Source organism: Oncorhynchus keta, chromosome 9 (assembly GCF_023373465.1).
Source record: "Oncorhynchus keta strain PuntledgeMale-10-30-2019 chromosome 9, Oket_V2, whole genome shotgun sequence".
In the NCBI taxonomy this organism is placed as follows: Eukaryota; Metazoa; Chordata; class Actinopteri; order Salmoniformes; family Salmonidae; genus Oncorhynchus; species Oncorhynchus keta.
Window position 1 is genome coordinate 31,755,147 of NC_068429.1, and position 17,725 is coordinate 31,772,871.

Below are 17,725 nucleotides of genomic sequence, written 5' to 3' on the forward strand. Positions count from 1 at the left end.
CCATGACCTTAGAAGAACTCTTTACCATTGACCCAAGTATGTGTGGGTGCATTCGTTTGTACGTGAATGAGTGTGTGTGCGTAAGTTAGTGTGTGCATGGATAGCAATGTTTTAATTGTAGGCTAATTAAACAAGTTATGTTATTCCAAAAACAGACCAGAAATCAAAATGTGAAATATGCTACACATAGAAGCAGTGAGTTATAATGTCCATTCGTATCAAAATAAGAAAGTGGAGCTCACCATAAGTCTCTCACTGCAAATCAACGTCACATTTTACTCACTGAAAGAGATCAGTTGACAGAAAACCTGGACAAATAGCTCTCTCTGGTGGTGAAAGTACACACAGACAGGGTGTTAATTTCTCTTTTTCCAGGTGTGTGCTCCTCCTGTGGGGAAAAGAGCAGAAAATCAACATACTGCACAATACACAACCTACGATGTAGATGTATCACACAAGGCCTTAGAATGAACATGTTAAAGGCATTCAGGCTAAACTGGTATACTGTAGGCACAGCTACAGGGCAATGTCAGACTAAGCAAATGCAGCAGGCCTACAGGCTCTGAGGTTTGTAGGTGGTGTGTGGGGGTGAACTATTCCATTCCTCGACCTATACTCTCCACATAAGATTATCTTCATAGCCTGTGTAAATGCCAACATGTGACCACAACACTTGCTAAATGATCTGTATGAACCTAGTTGGCTATGGCTTTTCGATGACCCAATGTTGCTTACATATAGTTTCAGTAGGAGAGCAGCCACATTGAGTTTACAGCATGCCTTTGTCGCTCTCTAAGGCCTAAATCTGGGGTGTATTCGTTTAGATCAAAACCAACCAACATTTGCAAAACGTTGCAACAAGTATTTTTTTCTGCGCAGCTGCTACTCTGTCCTTGGAGACGGAATGGTATCTTTTTGGGTATCTGTACTTTAGTTTACTATTTATATTTTTGGCAATTTTTAATTTTACTCCACTACATTCCTAAATAAAAGAATGTACTTTTTACTCCATACATTTTCTCTGACACACAAAAGTACTCCTTACATTACATTTCCTTTCAAATAATCCCTACATTTAGCAGGACAGGAAAATGGTCCAATTCACACACTTATCAAGAGAACATCCCTCCCTGTTCATCCATACTGCCTCTGATGTGGCAGACTCCCTAAACACAAATGCTTAGTTTGTAAATGATTGTGTTGGAGTGTGCCCCTGGCTATCCGTAAAAAATGTTTTTGTCTGATTTATTTAATACAAGAAACGTGAAATCATTTATACTTTTACTTTTGATACTTAAGCATATTTGAAACCAAATACTTTTACACTTTTACTCAAGTAGAATTTTACTGGGTGACTTTCACTTTTACTTCAGTCATTTTCTATTAAAGGTACCTTTATTTTTATTCAAGTATAACAATGAGGTACTTTTTCCAACACTGCTTTGGTAACTTCCAGGTATCGACGGGGATACTTAAGCAACTATCTGGCATGGACACAGATTCATTGTGGCAGAAGAAGACGAGAGGTGGAGAGGAAGATGGCGGAAAACACATGTTCTGTTTGAAACTGATGGTGGTCGGGTGAAGATGAGAGTACAGAGAGTGAGAATGAGCCAGCTGCAGTCATGAAAAATAAAGGAAACAAAATCAGTAAAGTTGTGATGAAACTAAGAAATCCCTAGATTAGATTATAGTCGGAGTAAGGGTTTTGGATCAATGTTACCCGGGAGTTCCGTTTGAAGTCACGAGGAGAGAGATGGCGTCAGTGAGAGTCACAAGAGCTGGTCGTATTCAGATCTTTTGATATGTCTGCGGAACAGAAGAAGCATGCTTTTTATTTATTTTATTTAACCTTTATTTAACTAGGCAAGTCAGTTAAGAATACATTCTTATTTACAATGATGGCCTACCCCGGCCAAACCCTAACACGGACAACGCTGGGCCAATTGTGCGCCGCCCTATGGTACTCCCAATCACAGCCGGTTGTGATACAGCCTGGAATCAAACCAGGGTCTATAATGACGCCTCAAGCACTGAGATGCAGTGCCTTAGACCACTGCGCCACTCGGGAGCCCAATAATATTTGATGTAATGTTGTGTATGGATTTCCGAAGCAGGCTACATGTCAAGGGGGTTATTTCTGGGGTTGCGCATGATGTGGATGCAGATTATATACCTGAGGAAGTAGGTGAAGTGATTGGTGCAAGTCAACTGACCTGTATGGTGGATTGAGTAAGGAAATCCACTTCATCCATATTGTTGTTTTTTGATGAGTCTCTCCTTTCTCATGTAAAGCTAGGCTTTATGAGACACTGTACCTTGTAAGAGCTTTTGTGCACAAGCCCCTCCAGTGTTATAAATGCAAAGGATTTGGGCATGTATCAAGTGTATGCATACGGGAAGAATATTGTATGCCAGCTGAAGTTATATGCTGCAACTGTGGTGGCGAACATGCACTTGAGCACCTTGATTGCTCTGTTAGGACGAAGGCCGAGGTAGCAAAAATAAGGGCTGTCCAGCGTGCCTCCTACCTGGAGGCGGTGAGAAGAGTGGAAGGAGCGAGTGGCGTTGAAGACGCCATGGTAAATAAGACTGCACCAGGGAATGTTGCTTGGCAATCAAGGGAACCTGATATGTTACATGTGAAAAATATGGGCTTTGTAACATTAATTGCAATGATCATAAATTGCACAGCACAAACAAAGAAGAAATCTGAGAAAATGTTCATTATTGTGAGTGCTGCAGAACGCTTTTTGGGACTGAGTTTACAGCCAAGGCATTGCAAGAAATCCTGTCAAAGGATGTTCTGGCATCACAGGCCCCTGAGCCTGTGTAGGGATGTGACTTACATTGGAATGTGACTGAAGGAGTGGGATTAATTTTTTTACACGTCTATTTTTGTCTTTTGGATCATGTTGGTCTTTCCCCATTTTTTCCTACAATCGATATTTTTTCTATAGTTTACCACCCGTACGTACAATAGGTGGTGGCATGCACCTCTAACAGATCGACTGACAGGTTAACACTTTTTGGATTGGCTAGCTAGCTGGCTGGCTAATGTTTTTGTTTGAAAAATGAATCTGGACACAGTACCAGCTTTTCTGTTTCACCTGTCTGCCAATTCCTGATCTTGTAAGAACATAATTCGAGGAGTTGCCTGATGCGTGAGAGGAATGGGAGAGGAATACAGCAGTGCTGAGACAGAGTGTTCCTAGTGAAGATGACAAACTCAAGCAATGACCCTCTCTATCTTCTGAGGATGCAGCTTTAAAAGATTTGGCTTCTATTGGTTGACCTGTCATGATATATTGCTTGTTTGTTCGTTTTTTTTACCCTTGAAACGCTTTGAGATTCTATGAAAAACACTATAGAAATGTTAGAAATTATTATTGACGCCTGCTTGCGGACCGCCATAATAACACAGAAGAAGACAGATTCAGAATCTGATTATTGTTGAAGTAGTTTGACTACGGAGCCAACAGGTCAGTGTTCCCCTGTGTTAGTAGCCAAGTGAGAAGGTGGTATTCACCACATACGACTGGGAAAAATCCACTTGAACACCCCTCGAACTAGTGGGCAACTTGTCTATTATCCCTGAGCTCCGATTTCTTCCACATGCTGACCTCTTACGTCACCTACTAAAGGATAACCGCATTTTCGGCAGTTAAATGCAACAACAACACATTATTTATAAAAAGCTATTTATTAATATGGTTTTTGAACACTATAATTTGTTTGCGAGCATGATAGCTGTACTTTTAGTTTATGGCTGATGCAGCTTGTTTGCCATTAACCAATCAACATTTCTGAATGAGTTCAAAGCATGTGAATGTGTCCAAGTGAATGCAGGCTTATTATAGGCCTACTGCAAGGTTATAATTGTCATTATTTAAACCAGCCGTTTACTTAGATCTTCTTTTTGTGCCAATACTGTATTCATTGATCAAAGTTCCTGCAAGACTTTTGCCTTTTTCTCTTCGGAGTCGTACAAGAAAAAAAGAAAAAAACTTGGATTCCTGGTGCCGCGACTCCCTCCTTCCACTCCACCAACAATTTAATATATTCAAATATATTATATAAATGCAGCTGCTTTTATCCAAAGTGACTTACAGTCATGTGTGTACATATGGGTGGTCCCAGGAATTGAACCCACACTATATTGACGTTGCAAGCATTATGCTCTACCAACTGAGCTGGGCTACAGATACCCTCTAGTCGCCAGTGCCATCCATTAGGCCTAGCCTATAAATCTGAGGCTCTGGGTATCTTTCTTACAATCCTTCATGGCACTTCTCCTCATTTGTACAGTTGACATGGTTTTGTTACTAATAGGCTGCATGACATTGTCACAACGTTGCAAATAAGCTGTAAGAAGGTTGGTTGTGATGTGACCACGTGACAATGTGGTGATAACCTAATAAGATTAGTAGATACCTCCCTACAAAGCAGCTCAGTTGGGCGACAATGGGACATGTAGGGAAATAAAGCATTTTGTTATGGATGGAATAGATGCCCTCCTGTTTTTAATCATCCTCACCAGAGGTCTCAGCAGAAGTCCTTATCTCTGTTTTCCCAAATCAGACATCAGATCAGCCACACTCAAATTATTACACTGTTGATTTAATTAGTAAAAGCAATCACAATCTGGAAGCAAGTTAATTGGGAGAATTTATTCAGCCTCAGCGACAGCTTTATGCATGTTTGATCAAGTATTATAAGGTTAGTGTTTCTGATTTTGCATAATATACCTTTAAATCCTGCACAAAGTGATCCGGCGCACCATTAACGACTGTAATAAACTCTTTAAAAACGCTTCTGTTTATGATTTATCTGCGGCTGCCTTGTCTCTCCCCTGGCCGTCTGGCCGGTTGACAAATGGCCAGGATGTAATCATTCGACCACCTCGTAAATCTGCCCAATGAAGGTTGCTTGATCTGCTGGAAAAGTTATAGAGAGGTTAGAGCAAGTTTACCAGGGTGACACGTACCCCCCTCCAGGACCTAGTGACATCAGAAGCTGTGATGCTTCCTAAATGTGTCTCAGTGCATTGAAATACTGTATTGTCTTTGAGGATCTTATGGCTATGAAGAATTTATGGTTACTGATCGTAAGCCATAAGTTATTTTTTAGATAAACTTTAAAGTAGGCCATATGTGTCAAATTCATTCCATGGAGGGCCAAGTGTCTGCAGTCTTTAGCTCCTCCATTCTACTTGATTGATGAATTAAGGTCACTAATTAGTAAGAAACCCTCCTCACCTGGTGGTCTAGGTCTTAATTGAAAGGAAAAACCAGCATACACTAGGCCCTACATGGAATGTGTTTGACAGCCTTGATGTAGGCTATCATCTATGAAACATATTTAGATATCAATGTGATACATTTTCAGGTTTCAAAACACACTTACTAGGCCTACATGTTTTAGGAATGACTGCAATGCGCTGGCTATGACCAAACCTAGAGTTTAGGCCTTTTGTGGTCCTTCTGTAGCACAGTTGGTAGAGCATGGCGCTTGTAACGCCAGGGTAGTGGGTTCGATTCCCTGGACCACCCATACGTAGAATGTATGCACACATGACTGTAAGTCGCTTTGGATAAAAGCGTCTGCTAAATTGCATATATTATATATTATTACGTTTGAGTGACACTATCAGTTCACTCTCCCACTATTCCAATGACAGATTGGGGGTAATCTTTGTCTGTGAGGCTATCACATGAGGTGGCCATGTATTTTACCTCCAATCTCTCTCAAATACTCATTTCAATTACAGTTTGGCTTGATTTCTTTAGTTTTCACACATTCATGAAAATTATTAGCCTGTCAAGTTTTAAACAAATTGAACTTTGAAGAGGTAGCCTGGCGTGTCCATTTCTCACAATAACATGTTTATTCATCACAATGTTTTTTTTTCCTATTCATAATTTACAGTTGTTTGGTGTTGTAGAATTCGTTGCAAATACAGGTAAGAAACCAATAAAAAATGTAATAGAGACCCACAGTGGAGGTGTCATAATACCCATACAACATAGCGGTCAAACAGAGAAATGGTTCCAACCGTTTTTACACCATAACTTTTTTCCCATAGCGGATTTTAGAAACACTTAAAATAAGTGCACACTTAAAATAAGTGCTGTGTTTCGTGTAGACTTGCATGCTGACCAGACCACTTGCGTGCGTTCGACCGCGTGTGCCATCACATGCATGTTTATTTTGTCCACCCAGACCAGACGCGATCAGGACATGTAGGTTGAAATATCAAAACAAACTCTGAACCAATTATATTAATTTGGGGGCAGGTCGAAAAGCATTAAACATTTATGGACATTTAGCTAGCTGTTGCTAACTAATTTGTCAATTTAATGACATTTCCCCAAGTTATTCATTACTACATTTAGCTAACATTAGATAGTTAATCCAGAGATACATACCATTGCCTCGATTTGGCAGTCTTGTCCAGATCACATGGAATTTGCAGTTCTTTATGACAGCCCCATTAGCAGCTAATTAACATTTATTTTTTTGCATGTAAATATATTGATAAAAGTCACCTTGTCCTAGAGAGGTTATTAAAAGGTCACACCAGGGTACGCCTACACGAAACACAGACCATATGTTAAGTGTTTCTTAAATTCCCTATGGAAAAACGATTGGAACCATTTCCCTATTTGACTGCTGCTAGAGTAAAATCCCAAATAATTAGGGCTCTTCTCCTTTAAATTTCAGATTTTGTCTTGAGAAGAATGACAAATATTTTACGACAGGACGTATTCACCGGTTGTCAGAGCAACACCCTACCGCCGCTGTTGAGTTACATTAGCAAGTATAGCCATTTATATCAAAGGAACGTGGTATCCGAGGGAATTGCTGCAACTACTCAGTTTGTTACTTTGGGTATATATCTTTGTCCAACGAGTTATATAACATGTTGACTTGCATCAGTCGTTTCACCACCATTGTGGTGAATAGGAAGACGTTTGAGAAAGTCATGCAGCATCGAATCGATTGCTGAGAATTCAGTGTTCACGAGATCTTTCAAGAAAACGCAATGTCCATTTTCTAAACGAACGGTGTGTACAATTTGAGCACATTAGGCCTAGTGACCACGTCTAGGTTACATCCATTGTGTGTGTGTGTGTGTGTGTGTGTGTGTGTGTGTGTGTGTGTGTGTGTGTGTGTGTGTGTGTGTGTGTGTGTGAGAGAGATGGAGAGCTCCTTGTCCATGTGTATTTGTAAATATGTTGTTCCCTCTTTACAGAGCCCTGTTGCCTTTTGGATGCACGTAGCAACATACACCAAACAGGCCTAATCAGAGACCTACATTCCATGCCTGTGGTCCCGTGCTAAGCACTAAAAGCCAGCCAATGATGCTAACCTTCACCACCCATGAAGCAGAGGACGAAGCCTGTTGCCGGGACTCCCCGCAGAAACCTAGACCTCAATTCACCCACTCATGCCTGTGATCCCTATCCCTCGGCGAGTGCGCAGCTTCCATGGCCCCCACACCACCTGCATGCACTCGGCCTGCGGGCCGGCGCGCACCACCCAGCTTGTGCGCACCAAGTACAACAACTTTGACCTGTACCTGCGCTCGCGCTGCATGTACGGCTTCCTGCGCTTCCTGCTCTACTTTGGCTGCAGCCTTCTGACCTCCCTCCTCTGGGTGTCGCTGTCTGCTCTCTTCTGCCTGCAGTACGTGAGCGCGCGCCTTTTCCTGCGGCTGCAGTACAAGCTGTCCGTGATCCTGCTGTTGCTAGGACACCGGCGCTTTGACTTTGGGGTGCTCAACAACCTGTTCATCTACAGTATGCAGGTCACAATGTTCCTGGTGGGAGGCCTGGGCTGGTGCTTCTTGGTGTTTGTGGACATGTAGCGTCTGGTTACAACAGACCATGGATCACTGTTTTATGCCAATGTCAGACATCCACCTGAGTGATGCACGGCAGCCATTTTGTACCAAAACGCTACACACAGCAGCAGTTGTGATGAAGGCGTGAGGATGACCAGGAATAAAAGGTGGACAGATTATATAGTGCAGGTATTCATGAAAGACCAGACAATCATACTTTTTTTCACAAACACACACAGAAAAGTATGTGGACAGCCCTTCAAATGAGTGGATTTGGCTATTTCAGGATCACCCTTCACTGACAGTTGTATAAAATCAAGCACACAGCCATGCAATCTCCATACACAAACATTGGCAGTAGAGTGGCCTTACTGAAGAGCTCAGTTACTTTCAACGTGGCACCATCATAGGATGCCACATTTCCAACAAGTCAATTCGTAAAAATATTGCCGTGCCAGAGCTGCCCCGGTCAACTGTAAGTGCTGTTATTGTGAAGTGGAAACGTCTAGGACTTAGCCACGAAATGGTAGGCCACACAAGCTCACAGAACGGGATCGCTGAAGCGCGTAAAAATCATCTATACTCAATTGTAACACTCGCTACCGAGTTCCAAACTGCATCTGGAACCAACTTCAGCACAAAAACTGTTAGTTGGGAGCTTCGTGAAATGGGTTTCCATTGCCGAGCAGCCACACACAAGCCTAAGACCACCATGTGCAATGACAAGCGTCGGCTGGAATGGTGTAAAGCTCACCGCCATTGGACTCTGGAGCAGTGGAAATGCGTTCTCTGGAGTGATGAATCACGCTTCACCATCTGGTAGTCCAACGGACAAATCTGGATTTGTCGGATGCCAGGAGAAGGCTACTTGTTCCAATAGTGCCAACTGTAAAGTTTGTTGGAGGAGGAAGGATGTCCTGGGGCTGTTTTTCATGGTTTGGGCTAGGCCCCTTAGTTCCAGTAAAGGGAAATCTTAACACTACAGCATACAATAACATTCTAGACTATTCTGTGCTTCTAACTTTGTGGCAACAGTTTGGGGAAGGTCCTTTCCTGTTTCAGCATGACAATGCCCCCATGCACAAAGCGAGGTTCATACAGAAATGGTTTGTCGAGATTGGTGTAGAAGAACTTGACTGGCCTGCACAGAGCCCTGACCTCAACCCTATAAAACACCTTTGGGATGAATTGGAACGCCGACTGCGAGCCATGCCCAATCGCCGAACATCAGTGTCAGGCCTCATAATGCTCTTGTGTCTGACTGAAAGCAAGTCGCCACAGCAATGTTCCAACATCTAGTGGAAAGCCTTCCCTGAAGAGTGGAGGCTGTTATAGCAGCAAAGGGAAAACCACTCCATATGAATGCCCATGATTTTGGAATGAGATTTTCATTGAGCAGGTATCCACATACTTTTGGTCATGTAGTGTATATTAGTATTAGCTATCAAACCATGTAAAGGAACAACCTAATTCTGTATATTTATTTTTAAAAATGCAACTAATTGGATTTATGTCAACTCTGTCAGACACCATAAAAGGCATTTCATTTTTACATGTATTGTCCAACAAGTGTTTAAAGGCCTTGCTTGTTTCATTCTAACACTGCTATAATTACATATTTGAATAATCTAATCTCCAAACTTCTTTTTGTTTTGTTTTATAGCGCTATATAATGCTTCCGGACTAATTTCGTTAGCATTTTGGCATGTTTTTCCTGATTTAAAACATAAAACAACATTTATTAAGCAAACATTATCCCTTCGGTCTCGCACAGCAAATGTGTCAATAGTTGAAGCATGTGTTGCAGAACAGTGATTTAAAATATATATTTTTTAATATTAACACATAGGGCTGGCCATCATTGACAGAGTTGACAAGCCACTGACGGAGTTGACAACAAATACTCAAAACATACATTTTTGCTTCAATAGAAACATTTGTCAAATGTACAAAAATGTTTTATTTGAAAACCCCCAATAGAAATATAACCATTCTATCAGATCTTTCAGCACTCTGACGGAGTTGATGTTAGACAAAAATCTGACAGAGTTGATGTTTTACGGAGTTGACAAAAAAACTATTTTTTCATCTTCATTAAAGTGCTATACAAAGTAGCAAATGTGTTCTTCTGAAGTTGCTGTGTGACTCTAAAATCAAATTTATTCTAACGTATCCAGGCTGTATCACAACCGGACGTGATTGGGATCGTATTGGGCGGCGCACAATTGGCCCAGTGTCGTTCAAATTTGGCCGGTGTAGGCCGTCATTTTAAAGCAGAATTTGTTCTTAACTGACTTGCCTAGTTAAATAAAATTTAAAAAATATATTTGTTCCAAAATTAATATCCTATCATGCAGGTGGAGTCTATGGTTGTGAACTTGTCACCGTGGTGATTTCAATGTTTTCTTTAAATATCAAACTTTTTTTTTTTTAAATGACAGACCATGTGCGGCCATTATACATACATGTATAATGGGGACATGAATGGTGGAGCTGACCATGCTTAATCCTGATTAATTTAGGATTTTAAACATGTGACGGAGTTCACAACATCACCTGACACATTTTTTTAGGAATTACAGTTTTTGAGAGAAATACTCTTTAAACTCAAGGGGCTATTGCAAGAAACTACATAAGGTCATTTTTCAGTTTACATTAACTATTGGCAGTTTTTTTTGTGAGAGAGTTTCAAATTGGGATCCTTTGCTCAGGACAATGGAATTTCAAGTTACAGAGCCGATATGGAAATGTGTAATATTGAAAATATATTATTTTAAATTCCCCTTTATAAAGTATAAAACTACAGTGGGGCAAAAAAGTATTTAGTCAGCCACCAATTGTGCAAGTTCTCCCACTTAAAAAGATGAGAGAGGCCTGTAATTTTCATCATAGGTACACTTCAACTATGACAGACAAAATGAAAAAGAAAAAAGGATTTTTAATGAATTTATTTGCAAATTATGGTGGAAAATAAGTATTTGGTCACCTACAAACAAGCAAGATTTCTGGCTCTCACAGACCTGTAACAACTTCTTTAAGATGCTCCTCTGTCCTCTACTCGTTACCTGTATTAATGGCACCTGTTTGAACTTGTTATCAGTATAAAAGACACCTGTCCACAACCTCAAATAGTCACACTCCAAACTCCACTATGGCCAAGACCAAAGAGCTGTCAAAGGACACCAGAAACAAAATTGTAGACCTTCACCAGGCTGGGAAAACTGAATCTGCAATAGGTAAGCAGCTTGGTTTGAAGAAATCAACTGTGGGAGCAATTATTAGGAAATGGAAGACATACAAGACCACTGATAATCTCCCTCGATCTGGGGCTCCATGCAAGATCTCACCCCGTGGGGTCAAAATGATCACAAGAATGGTGAGCAAAAATCCCAGAACCACACGGGGGGACCAAGTGAATGACCTGCAGAGAGCTGGGACCAAAGTAGCAAAGCCTACCATCAGTAACACACTACGGCGCCAGGGACACAAATCCTGCAGTGCCAGACGTGTCCCCCTGCTTATGCCAGTACATGTCCAGGCCCGTCTGAAGTTTGCTAGAGAGCATTTGGATGATCCAGAAGAAGATTGGGAGAATGTCATATGGTCAGATGAAACAAAATAGAACTTTTCGTGTTTGGAGGACAAAGAATGCTGGGTTGCATCCAAAGAACACCATACCTACTGTGAAGCGTGGGGATGGAAACATCATGCTTTGGGGCTGTTTTTCTGCAAAGGGACCAGGACGACTGATCCGTGTAAAGGAAAGAATGAATGGGGCCATGTATTGTGAGATTTTGAGTGAAAACCTCCTTTCATCAGCAAGGGCATTGAAGATGAAATGTGGCTGGGTCTTTCAGCATGACAATGATCCCAAACACACCGCCTGGGCAATGAAGGAGTGGCTTCGTAAGAAGCATTTCAAGGTCCTGGAGTGGCCTAGCCAGTCTCCAGATCTCAACCTCATAGAAAATCTTTGGAGGGAGTTGAACGTCCGTGTTGCCCAGCAACAGCCACAAAACCTCACTGCTCTAGAGGAGATCTGCATGGAGGAATGGGCCAAAATACCAGCAACAGTGTGTGAAAACCTTGTGAAGACTTACAGAAAACGTTTGACCTCTGTCATTGCCAACAAAGGGTATATAACAAAGTATTGAGATAAACTTTTGTTATTGACCAAATACGTATTTTCCACCATATTTTGCTAATAAATTCATTAAAAATCCTACACTGTGATTGTCTGGATTTTTTTTCTCGTTTTGTCTGTCATCGTTGAAGTGTACTTATGATGAAAATTACAGGCCTCTCTCATCTTTTTAAGTGGGAGAACTTGCACAATTGGTGGCTGACTAAATACTTTTTGGCCCCACTGTATAAAAAAATAAAGTTTCCCTGCCGGCAAGGACTGTCCTGACTTTCAAGAATCCCTGAGTGACACGCCTTGGTGCTATTTGCCTGCAAAATGTGGGTGCATATATACCATATCACTAAGACTTCTGTAATAATAAATCTTACTTTAGTTTGGTGTATGAGGGATAGCATGCCCCTCAACACTCTAGAAGGAAAAAAACATGCTGTCTTGTATGAATTTGAGGAAAACAAGTGACAATGTTTATTCTAAAAATAAAGGATATATTCAGTATGGGTGTTTAAATTGACTCCCCAGGTGACAGACATTATATTCATAGCTAACATTATTATTTTATACATCCTCTGTTGAGAAAAAAAAGCTAATGTATCGTGCTGTAAAATATATGGATAAGCCTGTGTACATATTGTCTTATTGATACCAATAATATCTGCCATGGACATGGCCTGTTGCTGGGGCTGTGTCATCGAGTCTGTAACAATGCAAGTTAGTTATTGTGAGTGGCTTTGGGTGAAGCGCTCATAATATCAAAATGTAGTTCCTCACATGGTCCCAGAATCGCTCTCACAGAGACAACGCTCTGTTCTGCCTCCCTGAGAACACAGTAGCCAATCACAGCCAGACACCTTCGGTCTCTGCCAACCATAACAATGGCCATGGCTGTGTCCCAATGTCCTTATATAGCCTCCTTTCCTCATCTTCTTTCCTACACTAGGACTGATCTGATAAGGACAGGTTGAAATTATTGAATGAAAACCTATTCATAACATGTATCTATCAGTGATTATAACTGTGGCTCATTGTTCATTTTAAGTACCAAGATCCTGCTTAATTTCTCCTTTCCTTGTTCCCTTTCCTGCAACCCTAGGGCCTGTCCAGGAGAAGGTCCGTGCCCAATGCTGCATTCGTAACCAAGTGGGAGGTGTGAATCAACCAGTTGTGAAGTCGTAAATACCAGTTGGATGCATTCACATGCTTTGAACTTGTTCAGAAACGCGATTGGCTAATGGCCAACAAACTGTGTAAACCATAAACTAAAAGTGCAGTTATCATGCTTGTTAACAAATTATAGTGTTCAAAAACCATATTAACAGATAATTTATAAAAAGCAATGTTTTTGTTGCATTTAACTGCAGACAATTCTGTTATCCAGGTCATTTCCAGGTAAGTGACGTCAGAGGTCAGCATGTGGGAGCTCAGGATGATGGACGAGTTTCACACTAGTAATTATCAGTTAGAGGCCATTCAAGTGGATATTTCTCCAGTAGTGTGTGGTAAATTCCCACTTCCCACTTGGTTACAAATGGAGCACTAGTTAGTTCGTCACAGCTTCTGTTTCAGTACTTAAACGGTAAGAGAGCTCAGTTTCCACCATACTGCTTTCTCTAGTCAGTCTGTTTCAGATCAGCACTCAATATTAAGGAAAGGAGTTAAAACCATTTGAATGATTTGGGACATGCCCAAGACTTTGGATGAACCCAGCTCCACACCAACTCATTCAAGGGTTTTTCTTTATTTTTACTCTTTTCTACATTGTAGAATAATAGTGAAGACATCAAAACTATGAAATGACACATGGAATAAAAAAAAGTGTTAAAACAAATCTAAATCTATTTTATATTTGAGATTATTCAAAGTAGCAACCTTTTGCCTTGACGACAGCTTTGCACACTCTTAGCTTTTCTCAACCAGCTTTCATGAGGTAGTCACCCGGAATGCATTTCAATTAACAGGTGTGCCTTGTTAAGTTCATTTGTGGAATTTCTTTCCTTCATAATGCATTTGAGCCAATCATTTGTGTTGTGACAAGATAGGGGGGTATACAGAAGATAGCCCTATTTGGTAAAAGACAAAGCCCATTTTATGTCAGGAAAAGCTCAAATAAGCAAAGAGAAAATACAGTCCATCATTACTTTAAGCCATGAAGGTCAGTCAATCCGGAAAATGTCAAGAACTTTTGAAGTTTCTTCAAGTGCAGTCGCAAAAATCATCAAGCGCTATGATGAAACGGGCTCTCGTGAGGACCACCACAGGAAAGGAATACCCAGTGTTACCTTTGCTGCAGAGGATACATTCATGACAGCTCTGCATACTCTTGTTAAAGGGTGGCCACTTTGATTCAATAAGTGTTATTTCATAGTATTGATGTATTCACTATTATTCTACAATGTAGAAAATAGTAAAAAAATATTTAAAAAAACCTTGAATGAGTGGGTGTGTCCAAACTTTTGACTGGTACTGTATAGACACATTTCCCTATTGTGTTGTAATAGTTATTTTACAATATTGACTTGTATAAGGATATACTGTACATTAGGATACATTCTAAAAGGTATACAATAATAATGACAGTGTGATTTGAACCATTACCGATGACTTTATATAACCAGTGGGCATAGTATACACTGTGTTGATATGCACACATTCAAATATGTTTAATGATTTGTGGGACTATTTTCTGCCTCATTTTACATAGTTAAGATCAACTGCTTTAGGCTTTGAAAAGCACAGTTAGTTAAGGCTTAAGGGCATGGTTTACAAACATGAAATATATCAGCTTTTATGGAAATACAGTATATACTGTAGTCATGGATAGACTGAGGCATGTCAGTGAATGTAAATCAATTTTGTTTTCTGACATTAGGGGGTGGTATGTGGATTCACTACAGTAAAACGGATACAGTAGTTAGGGGACAGTTGACTTGAGGTCATGTTATGTTATGTAGCCCGCAGTCGGTCCCCAAAGTTATAAACTACAGACATACACGTCATGCAACAGTCGTCGCATAGGCCACGTGAGTTAACCGTGCATGTAAATGCTCTCCAGAGCGCACCCCTCATAGAGTAAAACAATTCACTTGGTCAAGTATAGCTGCTTCCTTTGTCCTGAATTCTGTCATATGAATACCATTTGGTTTGGAAATACGCATTTAAGACTCATCAGTGTATCGAGTTCGTGTAAAGGTGTCAACTAAAAGGTGAGTACGCCTACCACATGCCCTTTATGGCAACTGTTTATTGTATTTACAATAAAGTACAGTAACATCTGAAAGACTATACAGTAGCCTCTAGACGCCTAGGCTGTCTTGATGAAAGTATATCACATGTATAATGATGTCAGTCTGCGCACAATTCATATAGCGTCCATGTGATCGGAATTCACACCCCGCACAAGGACTAGAGGCACGCAAAGAAGGAGAGAGATGGGGGGCGATCGTTCAAGATAGGAGAGCGAGCGATACAGTCCTTGGAGCTAGCAATCGAGGTGCACTCGGGGCCTGCCTGTGCTACAGACGGCCACGGACCCTGCAAACTTTACATCTGAAGAAATAACGCTGTGCGGAGTGCCGACTACTGACTACCCTTTTATGGAGGACCGACATACCGGGTAAACATTCGCCTTCAACTTGGTTTGATATACACGCCTATAGTGTTTATTTAACGCATATGTTTTTGCCATGTTTTATTTCCTCGTAATGTAGAGTTAATCTACCCATCTTTCATATCCATCGCTTGATAGCCTACATCAATTATCGGATGACATAGCGACATTGACATAGGCTAAACATATATTTCACTTTAATAGTTTTGTAGAATAACAATTTCGTAGATTTTGAGGTTTTGTTAGAATCATGATGTTGATTTAATGCAACTGAATTTCCGAAAAATATAACCCTCAAATAGACTACAGGAATTTGTGCAGATGTTTTGAAATGTTATGATACTTTGCCAATTAACTGTATGAAATGTAACACTTTTTATTAGTCAACAAGATATCCTGCAATGTTTCAAACAGGATGAGTGGCGAAAGTGGAATGATATCGGTCATTGCGTCATTATCAAGTTCAACCAAAAACGCACCCCTGTAGGCTATAGGCATTATACAACACATGTAGCCGCCTAACCATAGACCCACACATATGTTGCATACCATGTAGCCTATTCATAGCTGTGGATCTTAAAGTTATGGTATCCAAATGAGAGAGGCTACAGTAACTCACTGCAATCAGACCGGCATATTGTGTGCTATTAATATAGGCTTCAACCACCTTATATATATTAGTACTTTTATGTCCTCAGTGCTAACTTAACATGTTAAGTCATAGTGTACAGAAAATCAATCTATACCTGTCAAAGCATTAGGAGTAGACTATAAAGGTTTCAGTTTAGAGAAGTGCTTATAAATGTATCCAAGATGTTTTCTTGTAATTCTATCTGATACTGTATTATGGGTCTGTACTCGTTTGAATGTGCCTGCCTTATTCACGTGTCTCCATAGGATACTTATAAATTATGTTGTTTGTGAATAAATGCATAGTACAGTTTATATAGTCCATTATTGATTCAATGGAATCAATAGGCTACATCCTTGCTATTTGTTGGCTAAAAATTGCAGAATTTTGACAGAGTCCCTGATTTACAACCATTTACTCTGACAGTACCATACTGGATCAGTGCTTCTATATGACCTGGGGTCTGACTTCTGTGTTACTGTCTGCATCCCATGAAACCCCTGACATGTGACTACACACAATGCCTACTGTATTGTTTGGGCCTTGCGTGTAGCTCGTGGCAATTTCTTCATTTCCTGCTCTCACTCTCTCTCTCTCTCTCTCTCTCTCTCTCTCTCTCTCTCTCTCTCTCTCTCTCTGCTGTCTTTCTCTATTTTTGTCTCTCTCTCTCTCTCTCTCTCACACACACACACACACACACACACACACACACACACACACACACACACACACACACACACACACACACACACACACACACACACACACACACACACCACACTGTCTGTTGTTTAGTGTTTCTTGTTTAGAGATGATTCATGATTCATAGACCAGTACATTGCAAGATGGCCCCTCTATTTTATCTTTCCAAGATGTTTTCATCAATATGAGGTGGAATGGGCGGTGTCAGGTTAGAGGTTGGCCTCATTTGCTTCTTGTGTGTGTGTGTAGCTTTAACTAACATGGCTGACATCCAGCACTCCAAGCCTACAGGTTTGCCTTTCACACACAGCTCTCAACACTGTGAAATCCATCTCAGCTGTCATACCAAACAAGAGAAGAATATACAGACAGAGAGACTCCCAACACTCTGCTTATGATCTCAATCTAAACCTAAAAGCTCAGTGTATGTTTGTGTGTAGGTCTGTACGTGCCTACCTGTCTATAGACTCCACACGATGACACCTCTTTCATAGTTCTTTGCTTTATTGCTGGGAAGTCAGTGAGGGCCACGAGGTGTACTGCCAAGTTCTTATCTTTAATGTTTAACAACGACATACATGGAAAGAGTGTTCTTTTTTTTCTCAACCCGAGGCCTTTACCGTCGCCCATCTTTGAGTTGGACGGCTGCCAAACTCTGTGATGGCGCCCAACAGCTGTATTTTTGTATGCTGTGTCCTGGGATGCCCTTCCTCCATAGGCTCCACACTACGAAACATTCCACGGGGGGCAAAGGGGGGCGGTGAGAAGAGAGAGAGAGAGAGACACATACACAGTTAG

The 17,725-nt window shown here is 40.9% G+C and overlaps 2 protein-coding genes and 1 long non-coding RNA gene across 5 annotated transcripts in view; 2 read left to right on the plus strand and 1 right to left on the minus strand.

Moving 5' to 3' along the window:
• The window catches only part of LOC118387550 (uncharacterized), a 50,396-nt gene extending 43,803 nt beyond the window's left edge, over positions 1-6,593 (minus strand). Inside the window, exons 1-2 of one of the 2 annotated variants that reach the window (XR_004826429.2) lie at positions 6,429-6,593; positions 243-388 (exon numbers count right to left, since the gene is read on the minus strand). This is a non-coding gene — a long non-coding RNA (uncharacterized LOC118387550). Of the gene's footprint in view, positions 1-242; positions 389-1,393; positions 1,611-6,428 lie in introns of those variants that run through there. The other variant, XR_008143231.1, reaches the window with a different exon arrangement.
• Positions 6,594-6,769: 176 nt separating this feature from the next.
• Positions 6,770-17,007, plus strand: LOC118387549 (transmembrane protein 250). The gene is made up of 4 exons (XM_035776015.2): positions 6,770-7,067; positions 7,256-9,245; positions 13,081-15,190; positions 15,354-17,007. Exon 2 carries the CDS (start codon positions 7,451-7,453, stop codon positions 7,868-7,870), a length of 420 nt encoding a protein of 139 aa, XP_035631908.1. The 5' UTR covers positions 6,770-7,067; positions 7,256-7,450; the 3' UTR covers positions 7,871-9,245; positions 13,081-15,190; positions 15,354-17,007.
• The window catches only part of LOC118387552 (nucleus accumbens-associated protein 2-like), a 43,953-nt gene continuing 41,681 nt past the window's right edge, over positions 15,454-17,725 (plus strand). The window contains exon 1 of one of the 2 annotated variants that reach the window (XM_035776019.2): positions 15,454-15,600. The gene's annotated coding sequence lies outside the window, so the exon portion shown is untranslated. The remainder of the gene's footprint in view (positions 15,601-17,725) is intronic. The other variant, XM_035776017.2, reaches the window with a different exon arrangement.